General features: G+C 54.3%; 3 protein-coding genes across 4 annotated transcripts in view; all 3 read right to left on the reverse strand.

Moving 5' to 3' along the window:
- Positions 1 to 2,282: 2,282 nt before the first annotated feature.
- On the reverse strand, positions 2,283 to 4,727 carry Mzb1 (marginal zone B and B1 cell specific protein). The gene is made up of 4 exons (XM_005355937.3): positions 3,973 to 4,727; positions 3,032 to 3,156; positions 2,590 to 2,700; positions 2,283 to 2,493 (listed from the first exon to the last, which is right to left on the reverse strand). The coding sequence occupies exons 1-4, from the start codon at positions 4,144 to 4,146 to the stop codon at positions 2,343 to 2,345; spliced, it is 561 nt and encodes a 186-aa protein (XP_005355994.1). The 5' UTR covers positions 4,147 to 4,727; the 3' UTR covers positions 2,283 to 2,342.
- Positions 4,728 to 6,673: 1,946 nt separating this feature from the next.
- On the reverse strand, positions 6,674 to 10,358 carry Prob1 (proline rich basic protein 1). The gene has a single exon (XM_005355938.2). The coding sequence runs from the start codon at positions 10,249 to 10,251 to the stop codon at positions 7,111 to 7,113; it is 3,141 nt and encodes a 1,046-aa protein (XP_005355995.2). The 5' UTR covers positions 10,252 to 10,358; the 3' UTR covers positions 6,674 to 7,110.
- A 1,067-nt stretch (positions 10,359 to 11,425) lies between these two features.
- Positions 11,426 to 13,602, reverse strand: part of Spata24 (spermatogenesis associated 24) — an 8,477-nt gene continuing 6,300 nt past the window's right edge. Inside the window, exons 5-6 of one of the 2 annotated variants that reach the window (XM_005355939.2) lie at positions 12,081 to 12,183; positions 11,818 to 11,977 (exon numbers count right to left, since the gene is read on the reverse strand). In XM_005355939.2, the coding sequence (XP_005355996.1) occupies positions 11,848 to 11,977; positions 12,081 to 12,183 (233 nt within the window). In that variant the 3' untranslated portion in view covers positions 11,818 to 11,847. Of the gene's footprint in view, positions 11,978 to 12,080; positions 12,184 to 13,602 lie in introns of both variants that reach the window. The other variant, XM_013349470.2, reaches the window with a different exon arrangement.

Here is a 13,602-nt window from a genome sequence, read left to right on the forward strand (position 1 = left end):
TAAAGGCGTGTGCCACCACCGCCCGGCTAAAGAAATATCTTTATAGATATTTCTTGACTCTCAGTAGACTGAACTTTGGACAATCCTCACAGCAAAGTTAATAACATCCCTTGAGATATTTAAGACGATATAGTTAACCTGCTATCCTGCTGTGTTCTCGCTCAGCCTGCTTGAGTTTAACCCGCCTTTAGGGGAGTGCTGTAACCAACCTTATTTGCCTTGGATTTCCCATGCCATCAGCTTTTACAATCCAAACCATTGCATAGCTTTAATCTTAAATTATGTGCCCTTCAATGCCCTGTCCGAAAATAATGTATGTGTGCATGCATTTGTAGCAACAATTATTTACTGAAAACAGCCAGCAGGTTAGAAGAACCCTCAAAACCAATAGCCACGAAACACCTTGCAAACAGTCCACAATCGTGGCTACAGGCTGAGAGCATCTATTTGCAGCTTGTGTTTACTAATCCAGGTCACGTGGAAGCAGTGAAGTGACTTTCCCTTGTAAAACTGTTAAAGATTTCTGTAGAGAATCCCTCATTCCTGGCCCAGGTTAGTGACTCCCACCTTTAATCCGAGCACTGGGGAAGCAGAGGTAAATGGATCTTGGTGAGTTATAGGACAGCCAGGGCTGCACAGAGAGACCTTGTCTCAAAAACAAACAATAAATACAGTGAGGCCCTTGTGTTAGGGGACAGGCACAGTTTAAACACAAACACACACAGCAGACAGATTCCTGGCAGACCAGAAGCCAGACTGCACAGTTGGAAGGTACAGGGAGAGAAATGGAGAATTCAAACTTGGCTCAATCTTGGTCAAATTAATCCAAGAGGAAGCTGCTGTGTTTCCATTCCTTTATGAATTAATCTACTCGGTAGGGCACTAGGGATCCAGAGCAGTACCCAGTGTAAAGATAAATAAAAAGAAAGGTGAAGTGGGTACCTTTCCACAGGCCCTGCCAAGGTATGCCACTAAGCAAACACTGTGCAGCAGAGTTAGTGCAGTAGGTTTACTGGGGGAGGGGGAGAGCGAAAGGCTGTGTTGGAGTGGGGACGTGACAGAGGCAGGCAGGCAGGCAGGAATAGGGAAGAGGAGCAAGAGACAAGCGAGGCAAGCTAGGAAAAAACAGGCTAGAGAGGAACAGGAAGGGTAAGAGGAAAGAAGAGATAAAGAGAGACAAGAGCATGAGCAAGCTGTGCTGGGGGAGCACCTTTAGGGGGTGCACATGTCGCATAGCTGATGGGTGGAAAGCACCTGGCAGCAGGTGATGATGTAACTGCTTTGGCGGCAGAGGCAGGCTGCTGCCGCTGCGGAAACCAACACCCAGGGCCTACACGTGCAAGCCTGTTTGAGACACCCCAGTTCCTCCAGCAGCCAACCTTGCTCCTACCTTCAAAGTCTGAAGCCCCTCCCAGCCCAGACGGTACTGGGTCTGTTGCTTGTCAGGTCCCCAAGAAACTCAGACACAGCCTCATGGCTCCTGGCAGCACTGCCCACCCTCCCCCCACCCTAAACCTCTCCAGCCCAGGGGCTGGGTTTCCCTTCCCCCAGCTTCTCATTCCCATATAAATCTGCCATCTTGACGACGCGCGCGTTCTCTTGGTCTTCCGCTCTTGGCTCCTTTCTTGCGCCTCTCCCAGTGTCTCTCGCTCCCCCGCCCCCACGTCCTCTCTGGGCCCATTTCCGTCTGGATTCTTCCAGATGCCTCTGGCTGTTTTCTCCCTCACATCTACAATAAAATCCTTCTCAACCATACCTTGAGGCGGTCATGTCCTCAAGTTCTCTTGCTGCTTAGATTGAGCCTCCATTGTCTAAGCAAATACAGAGAGTAAGAAGTCCATGCCTCGGTGGCCACAAGGTGGCTGCACCTTCCCTCTGAGGGATCCAAAGTCCTGGACTGCTTGACCCTGGACTGGATCCATGTCTCTGGATCCTTTCCTCACTTGCTCCCATTTCCAGCTGCGCCAGCTGTCTTCTAGGTGGGTAGAGTGCTATGTGTGTGGCCCACGATGGGAAGACGTTCAACAGAGACTTCCACGTCTGTCCCACCATCCCCGAGCCCCTTTATGGAGACTTCAAAGTCACTGAACTTTATTTGAAAGTAGAAACCCCCATTGCCCCAAAGAGGAGGGAGGAAGAAGACTGACAACAAAGCCCAGGTTTCCCTGCCCCCTCCCCACCACCACTGCTGAAGGAATAGGGCCAAAGGCTCAGAAGAGTCACAGGGCAGCAATTCCAAGGCTGAGGCCAGCCTGTGCTATGCGATGAGAGACCCTGTCTCCAAGCAACCATTAATTTAATATATATATATGGAGAGAAGATCTGCAGGTGTACCACTTGTACTAAAGCTCTTCTCTTGGGTTTTCCAGTGAGCAGGAACCCTGAGGGCCACCACACAGCAAGGCCTCCAGGGCCTCATGGCCTTGGCGGTAGGCTTCGTAGATCTGATCCTCTCCAAACTCTCCCAGGTTCTGGAAACACGTCGTGGAGAGCCTAAGAGAGCAAGAGGTACCCTGAACCCTAACCTACCCACAGGGATGTTGGGGGGAAGCCAGGACTCCAGGGACCCCTTCCCCACCTTGTAATTACCTATTGGGCCAGGGACCCCCAGTAATCATCACGCTGATGCTAGGCTCTGTCCCCTTTCTGAGTCCTGGGCCCATGAGACGTTTCATCCCGTTCACTTCTTGAACTCCATAGCTGGCGGCAGTGGGAAGCAAGGGATAGAGGATCAATGGGGGCCTGGCCAAGGAGGGACTTGCTTCTATCCTAAGTACACTGAGTTTTTGCTGGGTTCAGACTGGGTTAAATTCAAGGCCCAAGATCTCACAGTGACTTTTCTGCTGCCATCTGCTCCCCAACTTGCCCCCAAGAGCTGCACTTCCCGGATTTCAGCCCAGTCAACCTCCTCCCTCAGGCCAGAGGCCAGAGCCTTCGTGGACCCGGCCTGTGGTGTCAACGGGAGGATGGAGGTCTGTACCCGCCAGCCCTTTCCCTTAAGAAAGTGGTAGGGCCTGGATTGGCAACTCACGACTGCCAGTTCTGAGAGCAGGTCTGGTCCAGGACATCTGTGTATACTGACTCGCTCAGCTCCTGCAGTCCACTGGAGTCTGGACCGTGAGATTTAGCTTCTGCTTTTGCCAGATGTTGCCCCATCTGGAATGAGGAGGTGCTGAGAGCTAGGACTGTGGGGCAGCTGTCAATTGTGGGAAGGAGGAAAGGACAGACACCCAAGTCTCTGGGGAGATTGAGGTGGCCAAGGCGCTCGCTGCTGAGCAGGAAGCACCTGTGAGGCAAGCTGCAGCACCCCTCCTACTCCCCACCCCACCACCTTTCACCACCCCTCCCCACCCCATCCCCACCCTGGCCTGGGCCCCAAAGCTGGGCTGGGCCACTTCAGGCAGGGGAGGAAATGCTGTGTGAAAAACCAGGCCACTCTTCGAGGGCATGCTTGCCCGGTAGCATGTGCTATTTTTAAACTACAAGAACAAAGAAAGCCAGTGATAAAGATAATAATAATAATAATAAACAAATAAAATAACCAGAGCCCAGTCTTTAATAACACATGTATTCATCCACCCTGCATACATACAGAAACATGGTCACACAGGCATGCTTGAAGGAGCAACAAGTATGATGGGTTCACATAGATACACATGTACCCAACATGCATGAAGTAAAGGCACTTCCGGGGCCTGGGGAGGGTGTTGAGACCAAGAAGACTACAGAGAAGGAATCTAAGAGGATAAATGTTTCCCTGGGGTGACAAGATGCGGGCACCTTAGATTGGCCGCTCTTAGGTAACCAGGCAAGGGTGTAAACTGAGGCAGGGCAATTCAAGTGTAGGAGGCTGGTGATGTCATGGAGAGATGGCTGCTTGGGGCTGCGGGCTGGGGATTAAAGGCCAATGATGGAGTTTACAGTAGATGGAGTGGTCTGAGCCAGGACTTTTGGGGGACGGGCAGAACTTACTTGGTAGGCCACAGCCCGGCAGGCATCACAGCGCAGGTGAACAGGCATATAAGATGCGTACTTCTCCTCGTCATCCAGCACTGGAGCAGTAGCTGAGAGCGGAGGCCTGTCCCCAAGGCTTCCCAGGGTGGCCTTGCACCCGAACAGTAGTAGCAATGGCAGGGCCAGCCTCATGGCCTCTGAAGTTACTTCATGGAGCTTGCACTGCGGTTGGGGTGCAGCTGTGCATTCGAGTTATTTGTGGTTCAGGCCAATAGGGAACCGACACCTCACTGTCCTCTTCCCTTCCCCCAGGGCCCTGGAGGTGACACGTAAGCAGTTTCCACAGGGGGACCCTGGCTCCCACAGACTGAGCTCCATCTCACAGATAGGGGATGAAGATGCAAAGAGAGGTTCTAGGCTGACCCAGGAGTGGTGGTGGGGGGATGGATCTCAATACTGTGACCTGATCGAGTGGCAGGGACTGTGCTGAACACCCTGGGGGTGAGGCAGTCGGTTACAGTCATCTTTATTCTACTGTGAGGATGTGAAAGCTCAGAGAGAAGAGACATATCCTCCTACCAGAGGAGCCATGATGAGAGTAGTCCCTAGTGCCTCTAGGTCACTCAGCCACCAGGAGGAATGTGGCCATGGTTGTGGGTGCCAGCCTAGGGTTCTCCTTGTGGTGAGGTTGGCAACCACAGTATGTGAGAGCATACATGATCTCTCTCTGACTGCAGAGTCCCCTTCACCCAGGCCAGAGCCAGGCATGGAAGGGCTTTGTGGGGGTTAAGAGGGAGCAAGCTAGCTGGGTGTGGACCTTTAGTCCCAGCTAGTTCCAGCACTCAGGAGGTAGAGGCAGGTGGATCTCTGTGAGTTCAAGGCCAGCCTGGTCTACAGAGTGAGTTCCAGGACAGCCAGGGCTGTTATACAGATAAACATTGTCTGTCGGGGAGTGGCGGGGAAAGCGACAAGCTGACCAAAGTTTACTGGTTAAGAACAAATGCGTCTGTTCCTGAGGACCTGGACTCAGCTCCCATCGCTCACATAGTGGTTCACAAACATCTGTAACTCCAGTTCCAGGGGGTTCAATACCCTCTAGTCTTCATGGGCATGCATGTGGTATACATACATACATGCAGGTAAACACTCATAAAATAAAAATACAGAATTTTAAGTGTTTTTTATATGGCTATTTTGAGACAGCCCCGAGTGTCCTGGAACTTGCTCTGTAAACCAGGCTGGTTTTGAACTCAAAGAAATCTACCTGCTTCTGCCTCCCAAGTGCTAGAATTTAAGGTAGGTACCACCACTCCAGGGAAAAGTGGGTTGTTTTGTTTTAAGGATGGCAGCAGGAAATAAGGATCATACACTGATTGTTATCACAGTCACCATGGCTTTCTATGGCCAGCCATTTATTGCACACCAGGACAAGACGATGCATTCTGGGGATGGCCTGGTCCCTCTATGCCATGGGGATCAGAATCTTTGGTAGAGATGTTCAGGCTATTCTGATTTAGTGTTTTAGCCAGTTTCCAGTCCAAGACAAGGCTGGTCGGGGATCTGGGGGATCTTAGTTGCATAGGCCTGGAACCAGAAAGCTATCAATTGCCAGCCCTGACCCTGCTTCTAGTGGGAACTGTCCCTCTCCAAACACCCTCCAGCAAGGTCCAGTCACTTCAGGCTCAAATCTACAGAGATCACTTCCCATCCCACAGAGACAAGCTCCATCTCTCAGTTTACCTCAGGGCAAGTGGAACACAGGTCTGGGGCTTCCCTGGGCTGTGAGCAGCCTGAAGGGCCAGTCCCTGTGTGGGCACTGTTGGGCACTGTTGCTTCTGCATGGACATCCTTCTTCTGCCCCTTGTCAGTTTTTGTTTTTTTTAATGGTCTTTTGAAACAGGGTTTCTCTGTGTGTAGCCCTGACTGCCCTGGAACTCAAACTCATTTTGTAGACTAGGCTGGCCTGGAGCTCACAGAGATTTATCTGCCTGCCTCTGCCTCCCAAGTTCTGAAGTTCTGGGCTAAAGGCATGCACCACCACACCTGGGTTTCTCTTGCTAGCTCTGCCCTCCCTTCTAGACACCAAGAGCATGCCCCTATGCTAAACCCCAGCCTTCCCCCTCTTGTCATCTTAGAGATTCAACTCACTTGCCTCCTGCCTGGGTGCGGATGGCTCACAGAAGACAGAAGCTGGGGCCTGGGGTGTTAGGAGTTAGGCTCCATGCTGTGAACTGTTAGCCGTCATCCCTCCATTGCCTTTCCATTTTGGTTAAACAACCACAACTCCCAAAACTAATTTATTTTTCTAGATTGTTCTGTCAGTCTTCAGGAATAGCTGGCCAAGAGAAGTATTTACTGATCACTTGACATTCTTTAGTTCATCCCTTGCACCTAGTCACCCCAGCAATCAACAGAAAGCCCAAAGAAGAACAACATCACTCCCCTTCCTTGTTTCTAGCGCCTTCTGCAGGCCTTTCTGCCAAGGAGTTGCTTGTCCCTTTGGCTGTCTTTACAGGGACCACAGCGATCCAGGGACTTGCAGTTGCAACCCGACGCTCCACGTCTCCTTATACAACATCCATCTTCCACCTCTCATACTATCCCCACAGCCGCCATTCTCAGCCCTGGGCGGGCGGGGCCTCATTGTGTTCTCCCAAAACCTTCCAGAGCAAGGCTCAAACCCAGATTTGATGGCTGTCCCCCATCCCCTCCATCTCTGCAGCACCCCCCTGTCCTGCCCACCCGCTTGGGGCCTGGTGTTAGGTAGAGACCAACAGTTCACTATCACCACAGGCAGCTCTGGCCCTGCTGCTCCCACACCCTCCATTCTGGGAAACCCCAGCATCTCTTAGTGGTCTCACTTTGACATACTTGCTTGCCTGCATACACACATACACCACATCCTGGGAAGGTTTGGGAAAGGGATACACATTTTTTTGTTGCGGGGGGGCGGGGGGCATAGGCAGCCAGGCATTTGTTAATGATGATCCAGCGTTGTCAGCCCAAGGAGCAGACACATTCTCTTAAGGTCATTTCTGGTCTGGGGACTGGCTGGAACTAGCCAAAGAGTTGAGGAGGAAAAATTAAGTGACTAGGAACCAGAACTTCCAAAGCCTTCTAGGGAACACAACTCCAAGGGGACCGCGACCTGAAGCTTCACAAAGGAAACACGGAACCCTTGCTGGACTGGATGGGACCGGAATTGGAGGGCGGGGCACAGAAGAGCACCGGTGGAGCCGGACTGGGGGTCCCGCTCAAGGGCATGTAGTACATCCCCTCCAGGGGCCCGGCTTCAGGGGTCCAGGGTAGCTGGAGACTGCCAAGGGCCGGGAGATTGGGGGACGGCGGGGTCAGTGACGAGCCAGGGACAGGCCCATAGGCGGGCGGGTAGAGGCCCGGCCCTAGGGCCAGCGGGGTATAGGCTTGTCGCGGCGGCCGGGAAAGAGAGGGCGAGGGCGGCAGCAGCACTTCCACGTACTGCCCGCTCTCGGGGTCGAAGAGTAGCCGTAGCCTCGGCTGCCGTGGAGCCTCCACAAAGTAATAGCGACCGCTCTCTGGGTCTACGAGGACCATTCCTGGTGGCGCGGCTCCTGGAAGCCTCCGCGCCCCCTGGGTGGATGCAGGAGGGAGTCGATCCGTGGGAGGCGCAGAGGCAGCTCGCGGGAGGGGTGCAGCGGTCCTGGTCGCTGTCGCCTGAGGCTCCCGCGGGAGGGGCGCCTGAACCGCCTTTGTAGGAGCCACAAGTGGTGTCTCCAATTCGGGTGCTGTCCCAAGGCTCGAGTTGGGACATGCCTGCGGGGAGCCGGGGTGAGGAGGTTGGGTCCCTGCTGATCCTAAAGGGGACCACTCGGTTGAGGCGTGAACGCCTCCTAAGGGACTGGTTCGACCCTCGTGGTCTGGGACCAGGCGCTGGGCCTCAGCATCCAGGTTTTCTACCCCAGGACCGCATCCTTGGACAGCTGGGGTTTTCTCCCGCCGGCGGCTCAAGACTAGAGCGCCAGGCAAGCGGATCTCACTGCGCGCGAAAGGCTTCGCGGTGTTGTTCTCTGCCCTCCGCCTCGGGACCTGGTTGGAGTGCGAGACATCCTTAGGGGTCGCATGGAGTGAAAGCTCTGGAGACTCGTAGGGATGAGGTACTACCGGCAGAAAGTCCTTGAGAAAAATGGAAGTGTAATGAGCCGGGGCCGGCGACTCCAGCGCCGGGAGCTCCTGCGCTTTTGATGCATCACCCTCCCCGCGGGTGTCAGCAGAAGGCGCGGGAAGCCCGGAACTTGGGGTTCCCGCGGGAAAGCTTGGCGCATAAGTGGTCTTAACCATCTTGCGCACGTCTCGCGGCCGCGGAATAGTCACGCGCGACCGTCCAGAAGCTGCTTCTCCCGAGGCCAAGGCTTCTGGGCACATATCGTCGTCTAGGATGCTTGTGAGATGACTTCCGGGAGGTTCCGGTGTATCGACAACTGGAGACGGCTGCCTGCCTTTGAAGGCATTATCCGCATTTTCCAGGGTGAGCAGACACTGCGCCTCTGTGAGTTCTGGAGTCCCGGGGGCTGGTGGTGTAGGCGGCTCCAACTCCTGAGTTAGGCCATTCATAGCTTCCTGACGCAATACCGTCGATGAGCCCTGCACAATAGGACCCCATGTCTCTCGGGGCGATGGGCTACTCGTTTCAATAGGATGATCAGGTAACTCCTGTGGGAGCAGGGCTGGCAAGGACCGGTCCCTACTCAGCCCTATAGTATCTCCACCTGTCGAATGTGGAGCCTTCCACAGAGAAGGAGTTTCGGGACCTAGGTTCCCAACTCTAGCAACACCCTGAGTCCATTGGGAAAGAGGTGGAGGGGAAGGGCTCCTTCTGCTGTAGTCCTCTACGGCCTCATTCCGATTTTCCCACTCAGAAGATGCTTCAGGGAAGGACGGACTGCCCATTCTCCAGACAGTCCTATGAGGTCGTGAGAGGTTCTGGGGGGACGGGCACCGAGGACCCCGCACGGCCCCGTTTGGAGTCTGCTGCGGAGGAGATGGGCTCCTTGGTCTCACAACCTTACTGGGAACCACTCGGGAGCTTCTAGAATGGAAGGGAGGGCTTCGTGTTCTCGGTACGATTCGATCGGGAGTCTCATGAGGGAACTGAGTCTTGGATTCCTGTTCGTGAGCCTGTTGGATTTTTTCCTCTGACTGCAGAAAGATGCTGGAACTAACAGGTCCCAGCGGCTCGGTCCCAGGCGCTGGCTTGTCCCGCCGAATTGCTCGCTCTCGAAGACTGGGCCAAGGCCGCGGGGCTTTGGTGTGGACAGAACTATCTTGTGCGCGGGGTGGCCGAGACTTGACCTCTTCCGGGACCACACGGGTGCTGCGTGTTGTTTCCCGAGGATTCGTCGTGGGTTCTGGTTTCCCCGTGGATCTAAAAGTGGCATTGCTGGGGGCCGGGACCTCAGAGCCCAGTTTTCTGGCCAGCGCCGTCTGTACGATGCCCGCGGCGGCCTGCAAGCGGTTCAGAGACTCGTCCAGGGAGCCGGTGCGCAGGAGCAGTCGGGGACGCGGCGCGCGACTGTCTTGCGAGGGACTCCGAGGCCGCGGACGCAGCTCGATCTGACGCTTCGGCACCGTGCGGGGTCTAACCGGCGCGGTGCGCTCCTCCAGGGCCACTTCCACACACTCGTACTGGCCTGAGACGGCCGGACTCGGCCCGCGGGGCGGCAGCTCCAGGTAGGTGGCCCAGCGAGAGCCCCCGTCGGGGGCCTGCGGCTGCGGCGGCGACACTGACACAGGAGACGGTGACCCGGGCAGCAACGGACTGCTGATGGCAGGCGCCATGAACTGTTGTTCCTCCCGATCCTCCGCGTCGGAGCGGCTGAACAGAGCTCTGGCGCCGAAGATGACTTCCATCTCCCCCGACGGCAGCATGCGCAGCTGGGGCCGGGGCGGCAGAGGGCCGGAGCCCGGGCCTCGCGGGAAATCCGAGCCGGAGCTGTGCTGCTGGCGGCTATTCTGGGCGCTGACGGACAGCACAGGCTGCGCGCCCGCCCCCCGCCCAGGGGCCACCCAGAGCCAAGTCCCCCGGCCTTCTGTGTCCGGCCCAACGTCCGGGGGCTCCGGAGAACCCGGAGCTGTGTGGTAGGAGCCGGACGAACCGGATGAATCCTGACGCCGGGCAGGGGCAGGCAGCTGCCTTGAGAGCCCTGGAAGGGCTGGCGGGGCGAGCGCAGTCAGCATGGTGGGCAGGACACTTAGCACTACCTCCCGGGCAATGCCTCCGCTGGTGGCGCCTGCACTGTCTCCGCCCCGCCGGGATGCCATGGGGTCAAAGCGTCTTAAAGCGCCAGTGTCTACGCTGAAGCTAGCGGAGTTGTCAGCAGAGACCCAAGTCCTGGGCACTACCCGGTGCAAACCCCCTTGCCCGAACTTTCTCCAGCACAGGTGGAACACAGGGCTGGGGCTCCAGACTTTGACTGACAGGCAGGTGAGAGGAAGACAGGCCTAGTTTTGGAAAGGAGCAAACAGCTATGCCCAACTCCACCTAACACAGGTGGGAAAACTGGCCTTGTAAGGGACTTCTGAGCCGGTCAGGGTGTGAGCTTGAAGTTCCATATCCTCAGCCCCCAACTCTTTAACATCGCAAGGAAACTCCTCCATGGCTTCCTTAGCTACAATCCATATGCTTCCTTGACTTCTCTCGTCCATACACCACCTTGGATAGGGTAAGGAGAATCAGGCAGGCGCTGGCTAGCTTTCCCAAGCTGCTTACCACCCAGAACAAAGCTGGGAGACAAACCAACCACTGTAGGGTTTCCCTCTAAGGTCCCAGGCGCACAGGACCTTATTCTAGTGCCCCACAGCATTCCTTCCTTCCTAGTAGGGAAGCAGCCACCAGCTGTCATTGTCCTCTGACAATAGCACACCACTTGCCCTTAACTTCTGGCTGGAAGGTCCCACTATGACTCAGGCCCCAGCTGACCCTGAGGCCAGAGCACTGGCCCAGCTTTATGCCCACCCTTACAATGACCCAGCACAAGCCAGGTTTAACCAATCCTGTGGATCCTGAGTTCCCCAAGATCACTTAGGGGCACACTCAGTGAAGACTTCTGAGAGGACTTAACCTTTCACCCCATCAAGGCCTGCCTGAGCAACTTGAGTGGGCTGGGGCCCTTTCCCTGTTTTCCAGATTTAAGGTTGTGTAGCCTCCTCCTCCCTGTTTTTGTTTTTGTTCTTTAGGTAAGAAGGTGCAGGAGTGGTTTGGATGGCTAGTGCATACACATGTTGTTTTGGGGGGTTTTGTTTTTCAAGACAGGGTTTCTCCATGTAGCCTTGGCTCTTCTGGAACTTGCTCTGTAGACCAGGCTGGCCTCAAACTCAGAACTCATATAGAGATCTGCCTGCCTCTGCCCCCCAAATGCTGGAAAGTGCTGGGATTAAAGGTGTGCACCACCACAGTCCAGCTCATACGCATTTTTTTTTTTTTATTATCTGGGTTCTTCTGGTTTCTCAGATTTACTGTGGTTCTGGAATCCAGTCTTAAAGTCTGTAGTCAGGGATACACCAACACGCATGCACACACACGCATGCACACACTCACACACTCCATTCTTCCCTAACCCTACAGCCAACCTCAGAGAACCACATTCACTGAAGTTCAGGCAGGGTGTGACTGGGCTAACCCGGGCTGAGTATAGAAAAGACTAACCACCAAAAGCAAGCAGCAGTTCCCACTCCGTTACCATGGGCGCTATCCTATCCCAAAGGAGTAGTACAGCAGCAGGGGCTGGAGACTGGGCAGTGTTTCCTCTGCCCAGTGTGGTGGGGGTCCCCAGGATGGAGGGGAAGAGCTGGTCTCCCCAGAATAGAGAAGGTAGAAGTTGGGCATTGCATTTAGAGACCAGCTAGGCAACCAGCATTTTATTTTTCCCTGGGACACTGGCGGCTCCGGGCCCGACGTGTTCCCGAGGCTTTCTTATGCTTCTGGTCCAGCACCTGGGCCATGTAGCTCTCCTGCTGCTTCTGGATCTGGAAGTCGGACATGTGATTCCTGCAATGGAGCCAGCTGGTCGTAGGCTGGACAGCCCTGGGTAGGGGCCAAGTCAGGCTTCCCACTTCCATCAGCAACCCCCAAGCCTGGCCCGGCCCCTCACCTGAAAATCTGTTTCTGCTGGCTGATAACTTGCTGTAACTCTTTAATCTCATTCTCTTTGCCATTAAGTATATCTTCTTGCTTTATAATGTGAGACTCAATTTCTGTGGGGGAGAGAGGCAGGGAGGAGGGGAGGTTCCCATCTCTCAGGCCGCTCCTGAGCGGAGGTCTTCCCTTGTGGGGCATTTCAGAGGTTTGCTCTTGCCACTCGGTTATCTTTGAACAGTTGCAGTGCCTCAGTATGAATGAGTTTGTTTTTCTGTATTGGAGACTGAACCCAGGCTCTTACACATGACAGGTAAGTGCTCTACCACTGAGCTATATCCCCAACCCTTTATTTTTAATTTTTTAATTTTTTAATTTTTTTTTAGTCAGGGTCTTTCGACACAGCCCCAGCCCCCAGCTGTCCTAGAACTCACTCTGTAGACCAGGCTGATCTCGAACTCACAGAGAGCAGCCTGCCTCTGCCCCCAGAGTGGGGGATTAAAGGCGTGCTTCACTCTTTCTACTATTTTTCTCTTCATTATGTAGCTCTGGCTGTTCTAGAACTTGCTATGCATACCAGGCTAGCCTCGAATGCAAGACATTCACCTGCCTCAGCCTAGTACGCACAACCACACCCATCTACTTTCTACTTGGTTTTTAAGCACAGTCTCATTAGGTTGACCAGGCTAGCCTTAAACTCACTCTGTAACCCTGGTAGGCCTTAAATTTTTGGTCCTTCTACTCAGCTTGGGATTACAGGTGTTCATCACGAGGCCCTGACGTATCAGCAAATTTATGGGGTCTTGGGAGTGGGGACAGTAAGTCAGCGATGTCACCATTCAATTACAAACCTCGCCCAGGTGAGGATGGGCAAAAATTCCTTGGAAAGAAGAAGGCCAAAGTCCTGGCTCTTAGCTGCTGCTCTTGGGCCTTTACACATCCTTGGTTAGACCCTTCATCTAGAAATGACACCCCTCCCCTTCCGAGTCCCCGTCCCTGCTCCCTTTCTCCTTGCCGATGTCTAACACACCTCATATGTCACTCATGTCCTTCTACAACTATGACACACGGTTCATAAGGACAGGGACTATTGTCTCCTTCACTCCCTAAGACCTGAAACAGTGTTTCACAGATCTGTGTACTGTGGAATGGATGGACTTTGGGATCAGAAACATCGAGTTTGGCCACGTCCACCAACTGGACCTATAAAGGGCAAGGTGGGTGCCCAGCCCTGTGCTATAGAGGGCCGCCTGTGGGCAATGATGTCTGTGAACCCATCAGACATGTGTTCATCTTCCCCAAAAGAAGAGTTAGGACTCAGGAACTAGAGGCTGGACAGACGGCTCAGTGCTTAAGAGCCCGGACTCTTCCAGAGGAGCCTGAATTGGTTCCTAGCACCCACATGGTGGTTCCTAAATATGTGAATTAACTCTCTCTCTAACATAGATATTATTATCTATCTAATAGAGAGAGAGGTGCCTAGGGAATCTGGTACCCTCTTCTCACCTCCACAGGTACTAGGCACACACATGGCACAT

The sequence above is a fragment of the Microtus ochrogaster genome, chromosome 18 (assembly GCF_000317375.1).
Source record: "Microtus ochrogaster isolate Prairie Vole_2 chromosome 18, MicOch1.0, whole genome shotgun sequence".
Taxonomy (NCBI): Eukaryota; Metazoa; Chordata; class Mammalia; order Rodentia; family Cricetidae; genus Microtus; species Microtus ochrogaster.